Source organism: Nanorana parkeri, unplaced genomic scaffold, assembly GCF_000935625.1.
Source record: "Nanorana parkeri isolate BGI_ZX_2015 unplaced genomic scaffold, ASM93562v1 scaffold535, whole genome shotgun sequence".
NCBI classification, from domain to species: Eukaryota; Metazoa; Chordata; class Amphibia; order Anura; family Dicroglossidae; genus Nanorana; species Nanorana parkeri.
Window position 1 is genome coordinate 414,601 of NW_017306803.1, and position 25,536 is coordinate 440,136.

The 25,536-nt window shown below is 39.6% G+C and overlaps 1 protein-coding gene across 2 annotated transcripts in view; it reads right to left on the reverse strand.

Annotated features, from left to right (window-relative positions):
• The window catches only part of LOC108791224 (regulator of G-protein signaling 6), a 267,130-nt gene that overhangs the window by 55,054 nt on the left and 186,540 nt on the right, over nucleotides 1-25,536 (reverse strand). For both annotated transcript variants that reach the window (XM_018561640.1, XM_018561639.1), the window contains exons 5-7: nucleotides 14,996-15,102; nucleotides 7,170-7,221; nucleotides 1,902-1,966 (exon numbers count right to left, since the gene is read on the reverse strand). In XM_018561640.1, the coding sequence (XP_018417142.1) occupies nucleotides 1,902-1,966; nucleotides 7,170-7,221; nucleotides 14,996-15,102 (224 nt within the window). The remainder of the gene's footprint in view (nucleotides 1-1,901; nucleotides 1,967-7,169; nucleotides 7,222-14,995; nucleotides 15,103-25,536) is intronic.

Genomic DNA, 25,536 nt, shown 5'->3' on the forward strand with positions numbered 1-25,536 from the left:
ATAAAGGAAAAAGGAAAGCGTGTGTAAATAATGCAATATACTCTACTACTGTGATGGCACTGTTTTACTAATGCAAAACCATTAGAAAAGATCTTCAACCAACAAAAGATATTGAATTGCTCAGACATCTTATCTAGTGCACTTACTACATATGACTCAAATGAAAGACTGGTCTTCTGCTTAAATTGTGTTTTAAACTGACAGACATTCTGTTTCAGAACATATAAATCTGTTGAATCGTTTGATCGGAGAAGAAGTTCTATGTTTCATCTCATTATACATATTAATATAAGCATGCAGATGACTTGTAGGACATCAGTTAGTTCCCAACTAACATTAATCTTCAAAATAGTGATGAGCAACATTTTTAAAGCTGGAACCCAAAGGAGATGATTTATGGAAACTGCAGCAAAGTAAGTTCAGGATCAGAGCTCAGAGTAACCAATTAGAGTAAGTTTTTTATTCTTTAATATTCAATGGCAAAATGGATCAGGGAATCTAGTTGATATGGGCCGCATTTAAATTTGTTTGCTTGAGAAATCATATTTTGGTTCAAAATCAATTCCATAGATTATTATGAACTTGTAGCTCTAACTGACAATATATTCATTAATAAAGGGTAATTTACTATGAATATAAATTGCCATATTATCTCAAAACTTTGAGGAAATGGATATTTGACCCAAAAAATGTATTTGTTTTAATTTAATTTCAAGCCCGATATGACTTTAGAAAACTAGCAAAAAAACTCCAATATATTTTCCTATAACCAAGGTAACCATGACAGCGATTGGGAGCTTCTATACCTTGTTTCTGTATATTACTGCTTCAGGAATATAATTATCTACTCATGTGATTGGATATCTGCATTTCCCTCAATTGTTTCTTTTATTACAAATATGAGACTTATCATGTGACTGTCCCATTCAATGAGGAAGTGGGAAGTGTCTTCAGTTGGGTAAAAAGTGAGTGTACTACATGGGGTTGATTTACTAAATGCAAATAGGCTGTTCACTTTGCTAGGGAATTTTCACTTTGCAAGGTACTTTCCCTTAGCCTAGTAAATAAGGTGAAGCTCTGCAGGCTTCCATCATTCAGTCATGTGAAAGCAAACATAAGGTATATTGCAGCTTACAAGTCCTTAGATGTGGTGCCTGCATTTGTTTTTTCTTTTCAGGATTTTGTAACCCTGATTTTTACCTGGTAACCTTGTGAATTATGCAGTTCCTGTCCCAAGATGGCAATATTCACTTCACTTCAAATATGTCTTCCTCTCCTTATCTCCATTATGTGGAGCATGGCGAGATTAGTACGTTACAGAAGACAGATAATATTGTTTTTGTCTTTCAGTTCACCTGACAGGAAGTGACAAGGATTTTCTGCAATTACTGAAAATGTTCTTAGCCTGAATAATGAAAAATAACACAGCCACCACATTAAGTATCAAATGTGCAAAGTATGTTTCACTCAGTAAAAGCAAATGTAGATCTTATTTTGTGTTTCCGTTTTCCAACACAGTTTTCAAATGATAGAATGAGTTGTCACCTGATTAGCAGCTTTCTATTTTTTTATTTGTAATGTTTAGTGTCCATACTGCACATGACAGGTTGAGGGATACAGGATTCAGAAACAACTGGGTTATACTGACACCTACAGGAAGTGCGTTGTTTTTGTGGAGAAAACTTTGGTTAAAAGGTTAAATACATTGAATGTAATATGCTGACAAATATGTCTGTTTCTGATGCCAGAATACTACTGTTTTCTTAAATACAATTGTGTTAGTTTCAAACATATACTTCAGCTTCCCACTTTTTTTGCCGCTACAGACAAACAACAACAATTTTATTCAGTATGTTATGTCTCCTTCCTTTTCCTGCAGGTTGAAATCTTGGTATACCTACGGCTTCATAATCTGCTAGCTCCAGTCTTGCTTTGTTCTGCATTGTCCTCTTGCATAGATAGATAGCTAAAGGAAATAAGAAACCATTTTGATATGGTTAGTGAATTTGCTATATAAACAGTTATGCTCACTATGCTTTTACACAGTTGTGCTTTGATGTGCAAAGTAAGACTTTCCACTAAGGCCTTGTTCACACCAAATGCAGAGCAGATCTGCATGAGTTTCTGCACACGCAGTGCAGTGGGTTGTGCCGTTTTGCTGCGTTTTTTGCCGTGTTTTTGATGCGTTCCGTGCCGTTTTTGGTATAAAGATTTTTTTAAAGTTTAAAATGGGCTTTCAGTGCGTTTCAGGGGGTTTAATGCATTTTTCATGCATTTGCATGCGTTCCAGAGCAGGTGAAATAGGGCCTGCTGCAGTTTTTTTACCTGCTCTGGAACTGCACGCTGCAATGTGAACTTTAGCTAAAAATACAATTGGAATACATTGGATGCAGTTTTCCTCCGGTCTGTAACTGCTCTGCTCTGCTCCTGGAACGCGATTGGTGTGAACAAGGCCTAACAGTCATTTCCACTATATTACCAGGTAAAGATTCAGTCTATAATCACACTCAGATTCTGCAGGATTTCTTGAGAGAAATAAGATCAGTGCACCAGTGAATCAAGTCACCAGTGTCCAATCAAAAACCGAGTAACAGTGTGTGTGTGTGTGTGTGTGTGTGTGTGTGTGTGTGTGTGTGTGTGGGGGTGTGGTGGTTTAAAGTATGTGGGTTTTTTCATTGTTAATTTTCTTAAAACTGAATTTTTAACTTTACACCGTTATCAAGATAATATTACATAAAAAATTAGTTGACAGCATCATATTTTTTTAGATTGAAAAATATTGCAAATTACTTTTGTAATTACATGTTATCATGTTAAAGCTTTTATGACAATTTTATGTACATATACTTTAACTATGTAGCTATGTTCCAACATTTAACTATTTTATTAAATTCATTTGATATATTTTAGACATTAACGTGCACCTTAAACGTCAACCAGTATCCTAGTAATTGTTTAGAGAATCTATACAATAACATACAAAAACACCGCAATGTACCAGTCGCATAAATCAATAACGAGATCCTTACTGGAAAGCAACTAACTGTCCATTCAATGAGACATGTCAGGTAAGAATTGCAAATGCAACTCTGTAATATGACCCAAATTGTATGAGAGCTGTGTGTAAGAGAAGAAAGGTAGTTGTCAAGGTTATCATCAAGCCTTATCAGGTTGAAGTGAAATTGTTACTCCTTTTATATTCCACCCAAGGGAGCCATAACAACTAATTTTCATAACTCATGTTTGCTACAATAACCACCAAGTGTTCCATAGAACATATATATTCTGATCTATGCTAAAATGAGGTGGTGCAATTTCCTTCATAAACCAATAACATTCAGATGAATTGCAATATTTTATAGATCCAATTATGTGAGGATAGTAATTTGAGATTTATATCACTAATAAGGTGCAGAAAATAAAAAGACAAACAAAGGAAGGAAAGTTAACTTGTAAAGTGCACAATATTATATTACTGCTATCCACACATTACAATTATTTTGTTTAAATCCAAAATGATGTTCTGTGTATAGGATTACTCAGTAAATCAATACAAAAAGTAATAAAGATGTGCAAAGTGCATTAGTACATAGTAATCCATCAGATATAAGATTACGGGTATCTATGAATGATTATTTCTTATGGGCTGCTATGAATTACTGCACTTTGCACATTGTTCTTTGTCTTTCAAGCTATGCCTGGTAATATTGTATCACTATTTGATACAATCAATTAAAAATATCATCTGAATCCACGCAAAAAAGTTTGGATCAAAACTTTACTGTCCACCATAGAGAACATCATGTAGACTAAAGCAAACATAGAATCAATGCTGCATTCCATTCATGTTGAATGGGAAATTTGCCTTAGCTTAGGGTTTCCCTCCGATTTTAGGAGTTTTATAGATTTTGGTCAAAGTACAATAAATTTAAAGTGGGCACATACTGTACTAATGAAGATTTGCTGTTTTATAGGAAAGATAAATAAAGCTTACTTTTGTCTAATTAGTATCCTAAGAAATCTACCTTTTGGGTTCCTGTTCTAGTCATAACTGTATATCTGCAATGTGAGATCATCTAAGGCCTTGGTTCTCAACTGGTGGGTCGTGACCCTAAAGTGTTCAGTGTGTTGCTGCATGCTTTCCACTATTTTAGGTGAGAGGCTCCTGTGCCTCCCCCTTAGCGCAGCACTGTCAGTTCTCGCGCCAAGCAGACATTGAAAATATGCTTCCCGGTGCTGAGTGTCAGCTTGAGGTGGAATGGAATGGGGCTTTGGCTGTGAGGAAGCTCCATCCATACGTGCATTGCTTACAGCTCCCTCAAGTGTCCTGTAGAGATGCCTGGACCGGAGTAACATCACATTCTGCCATGTGAGATCATCTAAGGGCTTGGATCCCGGCACCTATACAGAGCGTGCAAGGGAGCTGTACCAGCAATGCATATATGGATGGAGCTCTGTCACAGCATAGCAGCCCACTATGGACCCCAGGCTGAGGATCCATTCCAATTCTCGTAAGGTAGGGAGACTGGGTGGACCTTAACCACTTGCTAACCGGGGTGTTTACACCCCCTTCCTGTCCAGGCCATTTTTCAGTATTCAATTTTTTGGTAAAATATAAAAGACAGGGTAAATAGACACCAAACATGTCAAGCCTTAAAATTGTGCGCGCCCGCGGAATCGCAAAAAAACACCATAGCCAAAATTTGCCATAGGCGACGCTTTAATAGATTTTATCGCTCATCAGTTTAGTGTTATCAGTGATTGATGGCCCTAAAATTATTGCTCTCATTGCGACGTTCACAGCGATACGTAACACGTGCAGCATAATTGGAGCAATCACCGTTTTTGCGTGTAGGCGCATGTAACGCATTTTTGCGCATCTATGTGGGGGTGGGGGACTTTTAAAACATTTTGTGGGTTTTTTTGTTTTGTGTGTGTAAATTTGTATTTATTTTGTGAGCATTTTTTTTTTAAACTTAACTTTATTGTTATCACATAGGGTGCTCCTATGTGATAACAAATTACAGTTACAGGTCCCCTTTATGTAGACATCAGGGGTCTCCAAGACCACTAATGTCACCTAGAGACCCCCAGAGAAGCTGATGAAGCACAGATCTGCTTCATCAGCTTCTCTCCAGTTTCTGTACCGCAGAGTGACAGAGGAATGCGGAAGTGATGTAATATACATCACTTCCTGCATTCAGAGACCGGGAGGAGAGCGAAGAGAGATCGTGGACTGATCTCCCTCCGTTCTCAGTGAACAGAGCCACATCGCCCGGGACGGATGGACGCCCGGGATCGCCCACCCGCATCCAGGAGACTCCCGTCCGGCCGTCTTTCAACAATCGGCGGACGTGAAGGTTAAAAAAAAAGTGAGCTTGTGTCTTTGTATGTATGTCAGTGTTTTTGAGGGCCTGTTCACACCTACCGTGCATTCTGGTGTGGGAGGTGTGTTGCGTTGCTATTCATTTGAATGGTACCCCAAACGCCCCTCTCACCCACACTTTGTACACCCGAACCGGTACATGCGGTACCCTAATGCCGTGCTTTCCATTGCAGTGCAACTTGGGTCGCGACTTAATGACCGAGGACAAATGTGGGTCCTGAGGTTACACAGGTTGAGAACCACTGATCTAAGGCATTGTTGCCTCTGACTGCTAGTCTCATGAAAACTTGAGTGAGATTTGGCAATTCTACTAGTGTGCTGCGCACCGTTCTCCAAGTTGGAAAGAAATGTGTACCGGAGGACCTGAAGTGCATGCATCTCCCTGTTTCTGCTTCATTAATTCTGTGGATCTTGGCATCTCTCCTGCTACCTATTGATTTTTAACACCACAAGTCATCAGATCACTAGTTATCAAGGTGGCAGTTCTGACATTAGAAAGCAAAGCACTTTTTATATCTATCAAGATGGCTGCATCCACACAAAGACAGAGTGTGGAACAAGGCATGTTATATCAGTAATAGGGAAATAGCCTTGCCTTTTTTAATACAACTTTACAAATAAAGCCCTATATTAAAAAAAAAATCCTTATTTTTTTCTCCTTTTAAAAAAAATCATATTCTACTGTAATATTCTAAATATTTTAAACAGCTTTTTGTTGTGATGTCTAGTACTGATGTTGGACGAGAAGGCCTAGCACACAGTCTCCACTCTAATTCATCCTAAAGGTATTCAATTGGGTTGAGGTCAGGACTTTGTGCAGGCCAGTCAAGTTCCTCCACCCCAAACTTGCTCATCCATGTCTTTATGGACCTTGCTTGGTGCAATGGTGTTGCCATCCCCAAACTGTTCCCACAAAGTTGGGAGGATTAAATTGTCCAAAATGTCTTGGTATGCTGATGCCTCAAGAGTTCCCTTCACTGGAACTAAGGGGCCAAGACCAACCCCTGAAAAACAACCCCACACCATAATCCCCCCTCCACCAAACTTTACACTTGGCACAATGCAGTCAGGCAAGTAACGTTCTCCTGGCAACTGCCAAACCCAGACACGTCCATTGGATTGCCAGACAGAGAAGCGTGATTCGTCACTGCAGAGTCCAGTGGCGGCGTGGTTTACACCACTGCATCCGACGCTTTGCATTGCACTTGGTGATGTAAGGCTTGGATGCAGCTGCTCGGCCATGGAAACCCATTCCATGAAGCTCTCCATGCACTGTTGTTGTGCCAATCTGAAGGCCACACAAAGTTTGGAGGTCTGTAGCTATTGACTCTGTAGACAGTTTATGACTTCTGCACACTATGCGCTTCAACATGTGCTGACCCCGCTCTGTCATTTTACGTGGCCTACCACTTCGTGGCTGAGTTGCTGTTGTTCCCAATTGCTTCCACTTTGTTATAATACCACTAACAGTTGATTGTTGAATATTTAGTAGCAAGGAAATGTTACGGAACACCTGAATCCAATGATTTGGAGGAGTGTCCCAATACTTTTGGCAATATAGTGTGTATATACATATATACTTGGGCCCACAAAAAGTATTTTTTAATGTTCAAATAACCAAATCTATGTTCAAAGTAACTAAAAATATGTAAACAAATATTCTATTTAAAAAAAAAACTTGAACATTTAAATTGTTTTTTTGTGATGGCTTACAATGACTTGCAGTAGTCTGATGTAGCTTACTTCATTGATTTAGTTTGTTTTGTTTTACATTAACACTTACCATAGTCTGTGTTTTCAGGTTCCCAGCAGTTTGAAGGCCAAAAATATGGAGCCTAGAAAAACATATGATAAAATATCTATCAAACAAATCATGCCTGCATAATATTCAGATCATCTCCAAAACATACATATACAACAACCCTGGGAATGATAACAGATAGTTGAGGCTGGCATGAGAAATATTTTTCAAAATATGAAGGGGGTGCACAGAAAACACGATAATGAGGCTAGTTAAAGGGGAATGATGTTTTCATCATGATACTTAGCTTTCTTATGCTGAGCCCTCGAGATCAATGTATCATTGCTGTAACCGAAAGCGTTAGCTTTGGCCATTATTTTATTTCCCCAAAACCCAGTAAATTTACATTTACTGATGTGGTCTGCCTAGGCTAGTTACTTTTGACACTGTCTTAATAGGGAGTAGGGTATTGGTCTCTACTACAACCTTTACCTACTTTTCACTCCAATGAATGATAGAATATTTTGATATGTGTTTTTTTCCTTCCTAATAAGAAGCCCTTTATTCCTCAAAAATACAACATTACAGCGCAAAAAAAAATTAAAATATACAGATATTTTGGCATTTCAAAATTAAGTTCCTGAAAAGCTGGTACATAGCCAAAACTGTGAACCAGTAAATCAAAGCCTAAAGTCATGTCCTTATGAATAATACCTACCACACAAAGAGTACAAATGCTTCACATAGGTGGGTATTTGTAACGGAGAGGAAATAGTGCTATTCAACACTTTGCTTTACACATGTAATTAGAGTAAAGACTAGTCTATTAGTTTGACAGGTCACATGATTGGGTTCTTCTTCCAGCTTTTGTTTGTATTTTTTCATTAATTTGAATTCTACCCTGTTTGCTTTGGAGCCTCAAAGCAAAGGAAGCAGAATACATATATCCCATATCACGTTACTGTCATAGTGACAGCAGTTTCACCAGACAGGGAGTGATGAATAATGTTTAGCTTTTTATTTCTGTGTTTCAGATTTCCTCTTACTCACTGTCTGGCAAAACCGTTGTCCCTGGGACAGTAAGATACCCAACAATAGATGTTGCTTTGAGTTTGCATTGTTCTTCTAAATTCAGAGACATTAAACAGCAATGGCAAGCCCAATACAATTGCCAACTTGGTAATCTGGACACTTCAAAAACAAATGTGGACAATCCAGGTTCCCAAGGTGAAAGTAATGCATCTGTAATTTACAGCATGTAAACTTTGGTTCTCAGAATCTGTAGATACAGTCTGAAATGCTTTTCGTGGATTTGTTATATTTGGCAGTACGCTGACCTAAACTTCAAATGGCAGCCCACATTACATTTTGTTATTCGTAGGTTAATGCCTAAAGGTGTATTACCTACACATTTAGCATGGTTTTCCCCAGAGGACTACGTGCCAAGTATCACAAGGTTGAATTTTTAGAGGCAGACTGAACTTTTATACTAAGGAAAATTCCCTGGAGGTACATGCCATTTATTCATAATTTTAAATTGCTTCTTTTGACCTAAAAAAATTGCAGCAACTTAGCTGGCTGTCAGTTGATATGGTTTGCCAGCTTTTTGTTCAGGTTAAAAGTTCACTTCCTTTTGTTGTGATTGAGAATAAATTATGAAAATAAAGGCCAAGGCAGAAGCTTGGAGAAATAGATTATGGAAATAAGGAAACTGGATCATAGCTGACTTAAATATGTTTGTTTAATACTGACTGCCGAGGAATAAGTAGCATTTACTGCCCATATCTTGCAGAGTTATAGGCATTTGGCTTTTTGCCTCCTGCTCTAGCATTATGAACTTGTATTACATTTATATTTAAATGTATTAGGGATCTTATTATAGAAAACCTTAGTGGCAATACATCCAGCAACATGGTAAATGCAAACCACAAACACAATACATTGGATGAAAACTGTTTAGCTTGTACAAAAGATATTCCTCTAGGTAGGATATAGATACATATTGTGTAAAATGTGGGAATGTAGGGAACCTAATAATTAGGTTGAACTCCATCTAAAAAAAAAAACCAAAATTAATAGCTAAGGAATGGTAAAGAAAAAACCCTCCAACAGTGCTCACCGCAAGAGTATGTGGGAAACTTAAAATATGGGGGCACTCCAAGGATGACATAGATGGTGCTATTAAAAAGACTTATGCCCCAACCTCAGGGTATGTATTCTGGATTTAGTTTTACCACCATTCTAAATAGTTCTGCTTGACTATGCTTCTAAAGTGGAAAGTGGAGAGAAATAAAAGGTAAATGTAAGTCATCCCAGATGTTTGGTCTTTTTTTAATCTTTTTAGAAAAAAAAACAGTGGTTACTAAATACCACCAACAGAAAAAGGTATATCTGTCTCAAAAAATGATATAAAGTTAAGTGTTACATAACTGAGTGGAGAAGAAGATTATAGAAGGTGAATGCTGTACTATGTAACACATTTAGGGTCTAATCAAGTCCTCTGTGCTGCCATGCTGGTTGCTTGTTGTAATTCTAGCAGATAAGCTTGGGCAACCCCTGGTTGTACTCGCAAAATGTAATGTAACTCCTAAATCTATTCTGAAACTCACCATTTAAACTTAATTTATTTTTTAGCCATTTTCACATTGAAAATGATCATAATAATTAGTGATGGGTGAATCTTCCCAGGTTAGCTTCGCAAGGGTTTTGCAAATCTAGTTCAAATTTTAGCGAAATTGCACTTAGAAGTGACTCCCATTGAAGTCTGAGGGGTGTTAAATTCTGGCCATTTTTAGTGCTTTTCATGGAGATTTTAGATCAACATTGTAAATACACAAATTCTCTAAATAACATGCAAGGGGAATGCCTTAAAACTGTACAAAACAGTACCATTTTCATAGACACTTCTCTCAACAGTGTACACTGGCAACGCATATTTGGCTGTGAAATAGATTTTTTTGGCTTACATACAGCAGCTGAACAGCTGCTTTAGCTTTATCTGCGACACTTGCTTTCTTCATCAAATGGTAATTTGATCGGCAGATAGAAATTGTCCAGTAGTTTGCTGTGGCTGTCCTCGTTTTTGCTGATGCAAAACTGTCCTACCACTGGTCAATTTCTATCACACTCTCATTAAGAACTAAGAGACTGCAAATGATACAACTGTGTAAAACTGGCCAGCAGCAGGACATTTTTAATTAGGAAGAATTGGCTGAGACGTACTAAAGAAAAATAGTACAGGCAAGTGTTTTACAACAAGATTTAAGAGGCTACAAATGATACAGCAGTGTAATCCTGCCCAGCAGCATGACCGTTTAATCAGGAATAATAGGCCTAACTGGAGTATGCTTAACTTTTATTTTATCTATAGGTAAAGGGGGGTGTGGTAAATGTGAGTGATCTAATGTAAGGTGGTTCAGGTGCACACTGTTCTTGCACTTTGTTTTTCTTCCTTTCAGATGATGTTGTAGTGTGCTGCAAACAAAAGGCAGCCTAAAGAACATATCTTTAATAACAAGTGAAAGCACACTCAGGGCCCATTCACACAGCCGATCCCAGTACAATGCACTATATATATATACCGTATATATACACATATATATATATATAAATTAACATAAAAAAAACACACAAAAGAAACCACCCCTGAAACAAAGTCTCATTTTTTTTTTAAAGGGAAACCCTGCAGCAAAAAAAGTTAAACCAACGAATTATGAATATGAAACAAAAAAAAATATATAGACCCCTAAAATAAATGAAAACCCCCCCAAAAATACCCTTTGATGAAAAATATTTTTTTTTAACGGGAAGCATTATAGAAAAAAAAAGTTCTCAAACCTCCAGGATTCGTCTTGAACCCATGGTGAATATCACAAAAATTGCTTGTGCCAACGTATAATGATCCAAGTGTCAATTTCACAAAGATTGTTTGTGCCCAAATAAATCAATCTATGATATATGCATGATATATGCAGGCAGAAGGCAGGAGAACTTGTTTTCTCCCTGCTTTCTTGTTCTCTGTTTTTTGTGTGACCTCCAAGACCTATATGTCCTGCTGTGGCACTAGAATATTCTAAATGTGAACCCATTATAGATTTCCTGACAAAAGGTCTTCACAATGAAAATGACAGAACTGTCCGTGGTACAGAATTTTGAAGAGAAATAGAACAGTAGTTATATGTATATTGGTATAAATGGATATACACAGTTGCATTCTCCTGCCGAAGGGGGGAAAAAAGCTACAGGAATTTGGTAACCTTAAAACGTACATAAATAAATAAAGGCAGACACAACAAATAAAGTCCTAGGGGGTAATTCATGCCTGAGATTGCATGGTGGGACACACATTATAGCTATTGAGATAGATATAGCCCTTGTCTGACTCCTGCTTACTTGCAGGCTAATTAGATGGGACTTGGTAGATATGTTGAATATTAATGCATCCAGAGTATTGCTTTATAAAATATACAGCCATGTATGTTTAAAGTTTGTGATTTATGTTAGTCGTATTTTATGCATACTTTATTTTCTAAAAATTAAAATACCATAATTTTTTATTATGTTCAAGACATAAAAACACAATTTAGAAATGTTTATAAAAATGTGTTAAATTTTTTAATAGGCTATTATAGCCTATAAATATCTTTACTAAAAATAAAAATATTGCCTCTTTTGCGCCTATAACAATTATACATGATATTTGAGAGTATTTTTTATGGTTTTGATCTATTGATGCTGCAGTTTCTGGAATTTATTTGTTACCTTTCATTTTTAAATTAGCAAATTTAAAAATGTGCTTGTTATTTAATAATATCCATAATGCTGTGAAGGTGGAGGGTGTTTAGGGTTTTCAGAACGCTTTTAGTGTATTTTGGGCCTATGTTAGTGATGTGGTGTTTGTGTGGTAACACAGGAAAATCAGATATTGGGAGTTAGATATCACAAGTACATATGGTATGGACCTGTGGAGAGAGCAATTGAAACACCAAATATTATTAAATGTGTTTCTTAAAAGTAGCACTGCATTCCTTTCTCTCAGCCCTTATGTGAGGGATTGTTCACACCAAATGCAGACCAGATCTGCATGAGTTTCTGCACACGCAGTGCAGTGTGTTATACTGCGTTTTTTGTCGCGTTTTTGATGCTTTCCGGGCCGTTTTGTTTTTTTTTAGAATGGGCTTTCAGTGAGTTCCAGGGCATTTGGTTGTGTTTTTGATGTGTTTGCATGCGTTCCAGAGAAGGTAAAATAGGGCTTGCTGCAGTATTTTTACATGCTCTGGAACTGAACGCTACGGTGTGAACTAGAGCCCAAAATACCATTGGAATACATTTGACGCAGTTTTGATCCGGACTGTAACTGCTCTGCTCCTGGAACACGCATGGTGTGAACAAGCCCTTAAGAGGGCAGGGATTCATTAAACATAAAGGTGGGCTTAATAATACCCTACATACCACACTTTCCTTCTTTTCAGCATGATGTTATTCAGAAAAGGTACAAGGGTTATTTTTAACTTTTAGCTTAAAATCCTTGCTTGTATAAAATTAAAGTGTGTGCATTAATTTAAAATATGGAAGATTTTTAGTCACCAGCACCATCTGTTATTGAGGCACAACTGTTCAATGATGCATTTTATTTCTATTTTTATTCTCTAAGATTATTCACCTTCACATCTATTGACATGTTCAGGCCATGCGATTAACAACAGCACTCCTATCATTGTAATTGGCCTAACCTAAATGTGTCAGGAAAAAGAATAATGGTGAGTACAGCATTCCACAACAAAAAAGGGGTGTGCTCAAAATGAGAGCATGTTTAGGGGACATGGATAGATATCAACAGATCCTGGTTTAGGATCCTGTTTTTATCATCAAGTTGATTTAGTACTGGAAACCCTGGTAAAGTGTATTCATTGGAGACCTCTTTTAAATAACTGCTGTATTGTTAGTAACAAATAAGATCATGATCTGATACTAAATATGTTAGATTTAGAACTAAAATTTGGAACTGATTGGTGGCTGTGGTTGACATACAATCTTTTGTTCTGCCAATTTATGCGAGCTGCTGGATACAAATGTGTGGCTCACTTGACAACCAGGAAATTACCACACAGCAGAACTTTACTATTGCCGGATATGATATGGCCCACCCCTTCCTGAAACTCAGTCTTTCAAAAACTGAGCTCATAATATATCCTTCTTCCTGTGTCCCCCCCTCCTACAACATTTTAATCAAGATCAATATTACTTCTATCAGTTCCTCCACTCATGCCAGGGTTCTAGGTGTAATCCTGGACTCTGACGTGTCCTTTAGGCCCCACATCCATTCAATGTCCAAATCTTGCTGCCGTATCATCATATAACTTTGAATCTTCTTAACAAACACCACAAAGCTACTAATTCACTTCCTGTTATTTCATGCTTTGGCTATTACAACTCTCTTCTCCTTGGCCTACCTCTACACAGACTATTCCCCTTTAGTCTATCATGACTGCTGGACTCATCCACCTCCCTAACTCCTCAGTGGCCACCATCCCCTTTTGCCAATCCCACCAAAGTCAACATAACAAGCCTACATCTCCTGCATAATGACACAATGCTCCTACTCTCCAGTTAGCAACTCCATGCTATTCTTTGTGCATCTCCACATTACCCCTTAACCATCAGCATCTCCTCTGGAGCCTTTCAGTGTCAAAACAATGCCAAAACATGGGGGTGGATTCTTGCACTAGTATAAAGCCCTTCTAGTACCCACTGCAGTTAAAGCAACCTGCCATCCCTTTACATGGGGTACAATCCAAATGGACAACCAGAAGACACCACAGTTTAAGGTTGACTACACACGGCCAACTTATCATGATCATTACATTATGCACACATTGGTGTTGATTTACTAAAGGAGTAGAGTACATTCACTTTGCAAGGACATTTTGACATAGCTTAATGAATGTAGTGAAAATACACATTTTCCAAAACAATACCCAATCACATGCAAGGGGAATTAAAACAAAAACAGGATATTTGCTTGACATGATTGGATGATTGAAGTCAGCAAAATTAATCTCCATCAGCGAGCTAAGCGAAAATTCCCTAGCAAAGTTTAAGTCCACTCTGCTAAGTGAACAGCCTAAGCGTATTTAGTAAATCGATCCCATTGAGTACAACTTCGCCATAACTATGATCATTTTTGTAAAATGCTAATAAGATTAGAAAAATATAATTTATATATTTTTTTTGCTTATATGAAATGTTTACTTTGCAAGTAAACATTTATATAAGGTGCTCGAACATCTACTTTGTAGAACAAGCTGGGTTTTCTAATCAGAAAGACCAGCACTGTTTTTCCTTTAGATGACTGCATCTAATTATAAATCCTGTTTTGCTGGCAAAGAGGGATTGGGTTTGTTGTAAAGATATACGAATATCAGATATTACAGCCCTTTTTACAAATCAGTGCTCCCACATTGGTGCTCCCTACAGCCTTTATTTAATACAATCCATTATAAAAGAGGGAAAAAACATAAAATGATAACGGAGATAGGCAGCACAGAAAAAAGTAGGATAACAAGAAAGAAATAAACCAAGCCAATAAACTATTAGAAGCCGGTCTGAAGAATATTTTTGCTTCACTGGTCTGAATAAGCACCTAGGTAAGAAAACATAGACTCATTTCTGCAGGAGGACCTTAGGGCCACACAATCGGTGCAAACGTGTCATTTGTGCACATGGGCTTTAGACAATATTCCATAAACTCTATTTTTTTTTATATATACAGTTGTGATATAGCAAAAAAAAGAACAAAACAAAACATTTTACCTGGCTCAGTTTTAAGGAGGGCTGTACTATCCAAACACATTTCTGGGTTCACTTACTTGAAAACGATAGAAAGTCCCATCATCCTTCAGAGTGAGAACATGATCTGATATTGGGAAGATGTAACCTTGGGCTGCTATAAGGCTTCCTAAATGTATTGCTTCCACTGAAAGAGACAGCAAAGCATAGTTAGTTCAAGGAATTCATTTTGAAAATAAATACGGCAAGGCAATGCAACACTTAGACTAAAAAAACTTTAGCATTCTGGAAATTAGTGATGTTCTATCATAACTAGCACTGGAGGTTTGCTATCATCAGCAAACTAACAAAGCAGCCACCAAAGCCCACAGATGTAATGTGAAACTGACACTGTTAAGTCACTCCCCTTCTATTAGAAGGTGCATTTACAACACATCCTTGAGGAAAACTCAGTCTCACCCATCACTTTTAGGAGTGAGAATTTTCATCTGTCCCAGTTGTCAAAAGTACAACAAACTGCTTATCTGTACACTGATAATGGAGACACAAGGGGAATCAGCCATGTCCAAATGTCTAAATCACTAGATCAGATTGCAGTCCAACTATAATCTGGATTTGTTTACATTCATTTCTGTCATACATTTTCCAGACCTGTCAAAACAGCCATATAATGCGAATAGCTCATATCGTCACATACCTAAGATGTTCCAACTTCCAAGCAGATATTTTAACAGCTGTTCCGTAGAAAAACACTTGTATTGCCCAGGGATGAAAAACTATTTACTGAAAGACACCATGTTAAAAGCATTATCATGGGGCACAAATATTGCAAAGTCGGAAAAATTCAACCCAAAGATTGACTTAGGAACATCCTTGTGTGCCTGTGTGTGAAAAGAAATAAAGCAGAACTCCAGGTAAAAAAATTCTTAACCCTTACAGTGGCACTACGTCACGCACTGCAAGGATTAAGTGCTCGTTTTTGTCCAGGTAAAAAAAAAGTTTTACTCTGAGCTTGCTCTTAGACTGGTCCCTTCCTCCTTGCTCCCCTTCCGCTGCAGCAGTCTAAGGTCCCCGAGTTATCACGTTCTATACACAGTGTATAGGACATGAGGATTATGAGGGATAGGGCCCCCCACTACGCCCCCATGCAATATTGCCCACTATATGCTGACAGAGCAGAGCAGCGCTGCAGCTGGGGTGGATCCAAAACATATTGTCCAGATCCACCCCACCACCTGATTGACAGCTGACTCTACCTCTCTAGAGGTTGTGTCCGCCCCATCCATCCGTCCAGTCAGCATTAGAGGATCAGAGAGGGGAGGGGGGTATTCCTGCGAGGAGCCGTGACGGACAGTCACCGCTCTCTGCAGAGAGAGTGAGTGCAGGAACTGAGTGATCAGCGGTATGTGATCGCTCAGTTCTCGATCAAGAGAGCCAACCTGTGGCAGCTTCAGTAACTAGGGGGAAGAGCACATTTCACTCTCCCCATAATTCTACTTTCATGGTAAATGTGTGGATAATTCGCCACCTACCACTTCCACTGCATAGAATAGCAACAATAATAATAATGACACCTGAGCATGTCCCCTGGTGTCATTATTATTATGCCCCCCCCCCAAAGCATTGTTATTTTGTCCCCCCCTGTGTAATTATTATGTCCCCTAGTGTCATTATTATTATGTCCCCTGGTGTCATTATTATTATGTCCCCTGAAAATGAGGTAGGCAGGCAGCATGTCATTACCCACTGCCCGGCTCCTTGATTGCCCGGGAAGCCGACTCCATTCTCTTTGGCCGGCTCGATGCTGATTGGCCGGGAAGCCGGATTCCCAGCCAAATCGGCATCAAGGCCGGCCAAACAGATCTGACAATATGGTGACACAACCCCCACCCTGCAGGCATCTCATTCCCCTCACATAGACAAAGAATGTTTTAAATACTTAGGGGGGAATTTATTAAAACTGGAGCAGACAAAATCTGGAGCAGTTGCTTATGGCAACCAATCAGCTTTTCTCTTCAGTCTTTTCAGTTAAGATCTGAAAATGAAAGAGAGATGCTGATTGGTTGCCATGCACGGCTGCTCTAGTTTTTGTCTGCTCCAGTTTTGATAACTTCCCCTCTTAGTGTATTGGTAAGGTCTTCTCTTGCCATAAGAGCTCTACAAGATCCTATGCCTGGAACAGCAGGCTAATCCTGCAAGTTCATGGCAGAACGTACTGCATCAAACAGGTTAAAAACAATTCCTTGTAAATCTGAGTCATATGGAATTTGAAATACAGTCCTCTCAGTGGTAGACTCTAAGGACTCTGAATCTAAATCAGAGATGGTAACTGGGTCCTCAGACACATTTAGAGATGGAGGTCCAGTAGGGTGAGAATTAGACTCTGCTATAAAGAATCCCAGAGCCTCTGGTAGCAGATTGATCCATTGAATGTGCACAAACTCGCAAAAATCTGAAGAGGATACCAGGGGTCTTGTGGGCATAGAAGAGGTTTCAGCCCCCCCATGGCTGTTCTATATAAGACTCCAGTGAAGATGACTCTACAGTAATATGGGTCCCAGAATCTAGGTTAAAGATGGTGCTTCCTTCTGCAGATACAGAGAAATTGCCTCTAGAAGGCGGTAGTGGACTATTGGCTGAGGTTACGCATTGCATCAGGACTGTCCCCTGTGTGCCTTTGAAAAGACTTGCAGACACATAGCAGAAAACAACTACGCTAACAACCAAAATGAAGCACAGCCTTGCGTACTCACAAATATAAGCATCAAGAGCTGATGAGGGTCAAAGGTGGCTGGAGGGAACCAGGTCAGTGAAGGCAAGCAGTGGATCTATACCAGAAACCAGATGATCCACCAAGTGATTCAGAAGCCAGGAGCAAAAGCAGGATAGTGCTTCCTCTAGGAAGAATGGTGGAAAAAAGCGCAGAGAGCACGTCCACAAAACTCCACCTACTTGATGATGTCAATGCTCAATGACTTTTCTCAGCCCTGTTATCCCATTAAAATGTTGGTGTTGGAAATGTTAAAATGGTGATACCAAATGTGAGGTCACCCGACCAGTCACAATACCAAGAATGTGAGCCCATGAGTGAGCAGATGGTGTGGTATCCCTCGGGGCCCAGGCTTACCCTGCTCAACTTGTCCAGACTATCCACACACAAAGGAGAAGAAGCACACCAAAGTGTTCAGGCCACACTGGCAAAGCCGAGAAATCAATGGAGATCCGGAAGACAGGCAAAAGGTCAAGGTGAGCAACAGACAAGTGAAACCGGAAGGAGAAAGCTGAGTTGGTAAACAAAAGGTCAGTCCAAGCAAAGAACAGGTCAGGAGCGAGGCACAGGCGGGATCTCGGAAGCAACATGAACGTTGCTCATTCAAAGGAAGCTGATCTGAACTGATGTTAAATAATGAGAGGGATTGGGAGGCTGGGCAGGAAGGGGCCAAGAGGCAAGGTATAATAATCATCAGGTGAGAGGGCAACACCCATAGTTGCTAGCTTTGTTCAGCAAGGAAGCGAGAACAGAACACATGGTAGTAGAACCACAGGTAAGAGCAACCCACAAGCCTGTGGAACCAAAGGTTACAGATGTTACCTGTGACATACTCCATATTTAAATCCTCAGAGGCACAAAGGTCTGGAAAGTGCCATAATGCAAAGCTCAGTGTCCAAAGGTCACATTCCGGGTTACTCCCGCAATATTCAGTCCAGAGGCTCAGAGTACACCTCTCAAAGCTGTTGCTAAGGATATTTTGACCGGAATAGCTGCTCTTTAGAGCCTAGCTTAAGCAACATAATTGATAAAAAGGCTAGCAAAAATATAATAAGAATGTTTTCAGCAGAGCTTAGGAAAAGTTGAGCAACCATCTAAAACATTAGCAAAAAACCTAGACATGATGGTTGATGGAGGGGGTATACAGGTGCTGGTGTAATGTTCATTGTTTGCCAGTTTCTCAACCTCCTGAAGATGGCAGTATAACCCAACTGTTTAGGATTTTTTACAGCCCCTGTGTCCCTCAATATACAAGATTAGCAATTAAAATGTTGCACAGAAAATAAGAGACAAAATTATATCTTTAATGAAAAAATACAGGGTCAAAAGGAAGATTAGCTTAGAGGATACAATTTGTGGAAAAATAGCATATTGTATATCTGGCTTGGAGGCAGAGTGATGACAATTGACGTTGCATGCATTAAGGCACATTTAATGGTACTTTTAACTGGAGAGATCTATAAAACAATGCAGTCTCAAGGGAGCAATTTATTTCAGACATGATTCATCAGTGTAAATAGCCAGCAGAGGAAATTCTTTATTGATATCACTGGTTGTGCAAGAGCTGCAAAGATTTATTTTAGATATTGATTTTTTTAAGCACTGTGGATGATTCTGATGAAACGGCAATATTTGACTTCTATGTGTTCTCTGGGCCTGTTCATCAGGTGCAATAATTCACTACTTGTATTGTAATCTACATCTCATTCATGTCCACCATGTAAACATCCACTATGCACAACAAAAGTGCAGATCACTGCTAGAGTACATAGAAAAAAAATTGTTTTCTTGTAGCCCGTTCACACCACAACGCTAGAGGGATGTGCAGTGCACTGCAAAAAGATGCAGACATACTGCGTTTTTCCGCAGTGCATTGGACGGCACGGCAGGTCACTGACTGCAGGGAGACCTGAACAGAATGTTTTTACACTCCCAATAAAGTTTTTTAAAAAGTCAATAGTGCGATGTGCTGAAACAGTCCATTACACTGTCCCCTGCCTGGCCTGTCACACCACACTTGCTCGTATGATAAAACAGATGGGGGAATTTGTCAAAACTGGAACAGACAGAATTTCCCATATTAACTATTCAGCTTCTTTCTTTGGTTTGTTCAGTTAAGCCTTGAAAATGAAAGATAGAGGGCTAGTTCACACTAGACACAGTGTGTTCTGGCCCGATTCTGGCCGGAACGCACTGGATTGCACTGCGGCTGGCTCACTTTGTTGAGGGGCGGGAGGGAGTGTGGGGTGCAATGAAGTGAATGGCACCGCAGCCAAGCCCTCCGACTGCAAGGGAATGCAATGCACATCAATGCCTGCCGTCCGGTCAAAACAAATTCTACAAGCACCATTTTTTTCTGACCGGACTGGAACGCAGGCATTGGAGTGAGTGGAGTGAGAGGACCTGGTGAAAATGAAGGTTCTTAAGACTTGTAGGCTGCAGAAAAGATTTTTAGTGTGCAGCCTATGAGCAGGTGGTCAAGGATCAAGCTGGGGATTTGCTTATGATCAATCCACAGTAATGACCCTATTGGCTGATGCACCCAAATATGTTTAGCTTGAAAGCTGGAGACATTGCAGTGCTCTGGTGAGCTAGCAGGCCAAAAAAATTGTATTTAGGTCTGAGAGCCCTCTGTTATGTTTCGACAGTGTTACAAACAGTGGGGGAGGGATAGCATTGCACCGACAGGCTGTTTGGGCCCGGGCATTTGTTTTAACCTCTTAACCTCGCTGCCAAGGCCTTTTTTTCGTTTTTTGCACACGTTATAATCCACATTTTAGGCCTAACAATTACCTCAAACCCCCGATAATTATATATTTTCTGAAACCCAAGACCATGTAGAATACAATAGTGGCAGTTGCAAATTTTTATGTTGCATGATATTAGCACAACTTATTATCAAATCCAAATATACTGTGAAAAATTAACTTAAGTTACATTTAAGGCCCCAAAACACAATATAATACCCACAATTAATACCCATAAAATATAAAAGATGAGGTTACAACAAGTAAATAGAAACCCAACATGCCCAGGATAAAAATTGTGTGCATCCATAAAGCTGCAACAAAATTCAGTACCCCAAAAAGTCCATTGGTGGCGCTTTAAAAGCCCCTACAGGTAATCAGTTTAGGATAACGCATAAATATTGGTCCTAAAATTATTGCTCTCACTCTTGCATGTGCAGCGATACCCAACATGTGTGGGGCTATCGTCGTTTTAGTACGTAGGCGGACCAGCCGCGTGTTTACGTGAAGATGCGCATGCTCGCGGGACTTTAACATTTTTTAAAATTATTTTTACATTTATTTTATTTAATATTATTTTTAACAGCTGTTTTTTTAATATTACTTTAATTGCTATCACATAGGGGGCTTACAAGCCCCCTATGTGATAGCATATTGGTGGTGACAGGTCCTCTTTAAGGTGATACTGGGGGTCCAAAAGACCCCTAATATCACCTTTCCACTTTAAATAAGCTATTGAAGTGCAGATTGCACTTCGATAGCTTATTGCTCAGCTTCAGGAGCCCAGCACTGACAGCTCAGGGACTGGAAGTGATGTAATACTCGTCGCTCCCGGTCCTATAGAGTGGGGAGGAGATTGGTGAACGGACGTTCGCTGCTCTTCTCTCCAGCTTCCCGCCGGAACCCAACATGCTGGTCTCGGGCCCGCAGGAGGGGCAGCAGAGCCCGGGAAACACAGAGGGGGTGTCGGGCGCGGGGATAGGCACTTTACTGGCCCGTAGAAGCGATCTGGCCACAGAATAGCTTCTATTGTAAAGCTGACAGACTGCTTTACAATTGTAAACAGAGTCCCATCTAATGCCAGGTGCGGCAGATGTCTGGATGAAAAAGGCTCATTAATGCCCATGGCATGGACCTGTCCTCAGATCATGAGGTGAAGTGATGAAGAGTATTAATACCTTGAGGGGACTAACTGTGTGTGTAGATCCTATAACTATACTACTGGGAATTACCAATCCCATTAATGCCCTCTATCGCCAAAAGCTGTTTATTTCTTTATGCTGTATACTATGCCAGATGTACTATTCTTCTTAGATGGAAGCTATCTACTGCACCTACAATTGGTGGAGAGCCACTATTAACAAAGCCCTACCCCTTAATAACCTTACCTACCTAGGTTGCAACTGGCCCAACAAGTTTGAAAAGACATGGGCACCCTGGATAGAGGATTATTCCCTATATAGAGACTGCCTGGACCTCTGCTCTTTACGGAGCCCTGCAAAGTTTTATTCTATAAAGCCCTGATGGCTGATATTATGCACATTAGTTTTGCCCCAGGTAGAACCCCCTCCCCTACTTCTCCTCCCTTTTCAATCTTTACCCTTTTCTTTCCCCCCCTATCTTTCCCTTGTTCTACTGCTCTTTGTTTCTGATGCCTTTATTATTTTGCTGCTACAACTCTTTGAATGCGCATGTTACCACTCCATTTCTAACTTGCAGGAAACCCTGAGCTGTATTCGTAACTAATTGTTGTTTCATGTTAAAACTCAATAAAAGTTTACATGCTAAAAAAAAAAGAATCACCCTAGACAAAAATGAGCAGCGTTCTCTTGCAGTGCGGGAGTATATAGTTGTTTTGTTCATATGATTTATTTCTTGTTTTTTTAAGGACTGAACACATGTTTTTTAAATATTAGTAGGTAAATATGAAATATGAATTACATTATTAAATTATTATTATTAAATTAATAATTATTTAATATTAATATTTTGGTTTCTGCTTTTGAGCCTGAGGATGAAGCTTTAGTCTCCCTTTCAAGTTTTAAAAGTTCTCAGTTGCATGTTGTTTACACAGCTGAATGCCTTATCAGTATTTAATATCTTATTGTATGGACTTGGCTCTAAGTTTCAGTCAGAGAAATTGTGCCTCAAAGCAAGTAATGTCTTTAGCTAACCTGCAGTGCTATTTGAATCCTTTGTCACATGATACAAAAAACAAAAACAAATGAAGACATATAGGCTTTAAAAAAAACAAAAAAACTAAAATAAAACTGACTTAAAACCATAATTAGTTTTCCCTAAATGAGACAGGATACATGTGTTTCCATAAATGAAAGCAAAATTCAAAAAGGTTACTGCTAGTTGTAATTTTCTTAGGTGCACTGGTTATCTGGCTCCTGGGATGTATCAAGACTCGATCATGGAAGTGGCTCAAGAGTATATTTACAGCAGTTGCTTTACATTAGTGCATATCTTACTATACATCAAGTGTCCTGAGGGACAGTTCAAAGTATCCAGCTTGTACTTGAAAAAAGTCAATCTAAGTGACTTTCCTTTTTTAAAAAAAAGATTTGGATGTTACAGAGCCTGCAGTCAATAAAGCCAACAAATGTCACCATTCAATGCCAGCATAATGGCTCTCCAACTGTAAAGTGTTCCTGATACTGATCTTATTCTGGTGATATTGGCAATTTTTTATACTTTATTGTGGGTGGACTTTTGCATGTGTAAAACATTGTTGTGTGATTGTATCTGTAATTAATGAGCATATTGCTCACTTCCTAAGGTAAAGCAGCTGTCCTACAGCTCCAATAACACTATTTTCACCACACCTAAACCGCTTCAATTTGTAATGTTGATCATCTCTATTTACTTTTTGTGGACTCATCTTAAATATATGTTCTATTTTTATTGTATGGAAAACATCCTTTAATACAAAGAGCATCACTAAGGGGGTTATTCACTTCTCTATTCTTTTTGCCCCATTCTTCCAATCCCCTTAAAATCCACACCAGACCTCTCTTTAGGATAGGACATCTAGGGTGTATTTTTACAAACCTTTATATAAATTGGTTAACATCCAGTGTAGGACCACAGAGGGTGTGTCTAGCAGAAAGTGGTAGGAAATCATACATTATTTGCCTACTTTATTCTAAGGCATTGAATTGATTGCTATTGGTAATCATTACTTAATTTGGACAGCAACCATGTTGGCACTATTTTAGTGTGTGTGACACATTTCTTAAAACGTCTTTAAAACTCAGCTTCAAAACAAGCCATCACTGATTTCTATAGTTGCAGGCACTGTGGAAGAATGCAACTTCAAACTTCCTAGCATAAGCATTGAAATAATTTAGGCCATTCTCTTAGACAGCTCAGCCAATTATGCTAATGCCTACTAAAGCTTGCTAAAAGTTTAAGTGTACACCCTAACAATGATTTGCTCCCTTCTGGTCTCTTAACTTGAATAAACGGCAACCTGGTGTAATGAAAACCGCCGTCAGCGCTCACCTAGAGTCCAGGGAGTGCACGGTTCCGCCGCTTCTCGCCGCCGGCCGTCTGCGTCCCAGGGTGGAGCGCACACATCCACTTCCGGGTTCGGACGTCGGATGCGTTCCACCGTGCGACGTGGAAGTGCGCCGCCTCGATCAGCGGCTCCTCCCCCAGCCCTTGGCCCTATATAAGCGCCCCAGTGAGACAGTATGGCATTCCACTAATGCAGACTGAACGCCTGCTGTCTCCTGGGACCCCACAGCTCTTCTACTCGCCTGCAGCCAGCTACAAATCTTTGGATCATTTGCTCCTGGACCCCTGCACCTTATCTGCCTTCACTTAAACCGCAAGTACTTGTGCTTATTGCACTGCAGCTTAAACCATAGTGACTGTGTAACCTGGATTAGCTCCTGTGCTCCATCTACTGGGCTGTTGGGAGATTACACCACTGACTCTAACTAAGGCTGCAAACACTCCTGTATTTCAGTTATCATCCCTAATCATTACAGCTTGAGGGTACTATTATATTGAGATTGGGCATATGCAGTAATATCCCTATCAGTACTTATCTCCTTTTTGTTTCTTTTGGCTGTGATGCTTGAACCCTAACTCCCCGTTAAGATTGGGAGTGAAACCAGGTTTCCGTCTGAGTAGCCTCCGCAGTTGCGATCCACAACCCCTAATACTACCCCAGGTGTTACAGCTGGGAGCTTCTTGAATGTGAGCGGGCGCTTAAAATCGTTCTTTTAGCTCCATCCACTCGTGCGCGCCAAGGCGGCACACCAGCAGGAAACTGTCAAAATTGTAATCAGCCAGCTGTGGCTGTTTAAACACAATCGTTCATCGCTTGTATGTTGTGCTCGGTGCTGCCCCACCCCCACACAGACGCCGGTCCAAGTCCCCCGCCCCTGTGAGCACGCTCGTCGCCACGTAAACACGCGTCGGGTGCGCCTACGTATGAAAACAACGAACGCGCTACACATGTTGGGTATCGCCGCGCACGCCGGAGTGAGAGCAATCATTCTAGGGCCAGTATTCTGGGGTATCTCTAAATTGATGACCTGTGGGTTCTTTTAAATCGTCTTCTATGGACTTTTTGGGGTACTGCAGTTTTTCGCCATTTCACGGACGCACGCAATTTGTAACCTGGGCATGTGTTTTGAGGCATTTAATTACATTTTTCACTAAATGTTGGGGTTTAATAAGGAGTTGCGCTAATATTGCGCAACATAAAAATTTGCAACTACCACCATTTTATTCTATAGGGTCTTGGCATTCAGAAAATATATAATGTTTGGGGGTTTTAAGTCATTTTCAAGCCTAAAATGTGGAATATAACATGGGTGCAAAACATGAAAAAAAGGCCTCAGTCATGAAGGGGTTAATAGAGTAAAAATAAAAACCCCATTGGTGATTAAATACCACCAAAAGAAATCTCTATCTGTCCCCAAAAATTTTTATAAAATTAATTTCAGTACAGCATTGCATGGCGGAATAAATGTCAGTAAACAGCTGGTCTTCAAGTACATAGAATGAAAGCTTTGTGTTATAACAGTTTGATAAGTTCAAAAAATACCGGTTGATGCTGCAAAAGATTTAAGGCCGTGACACA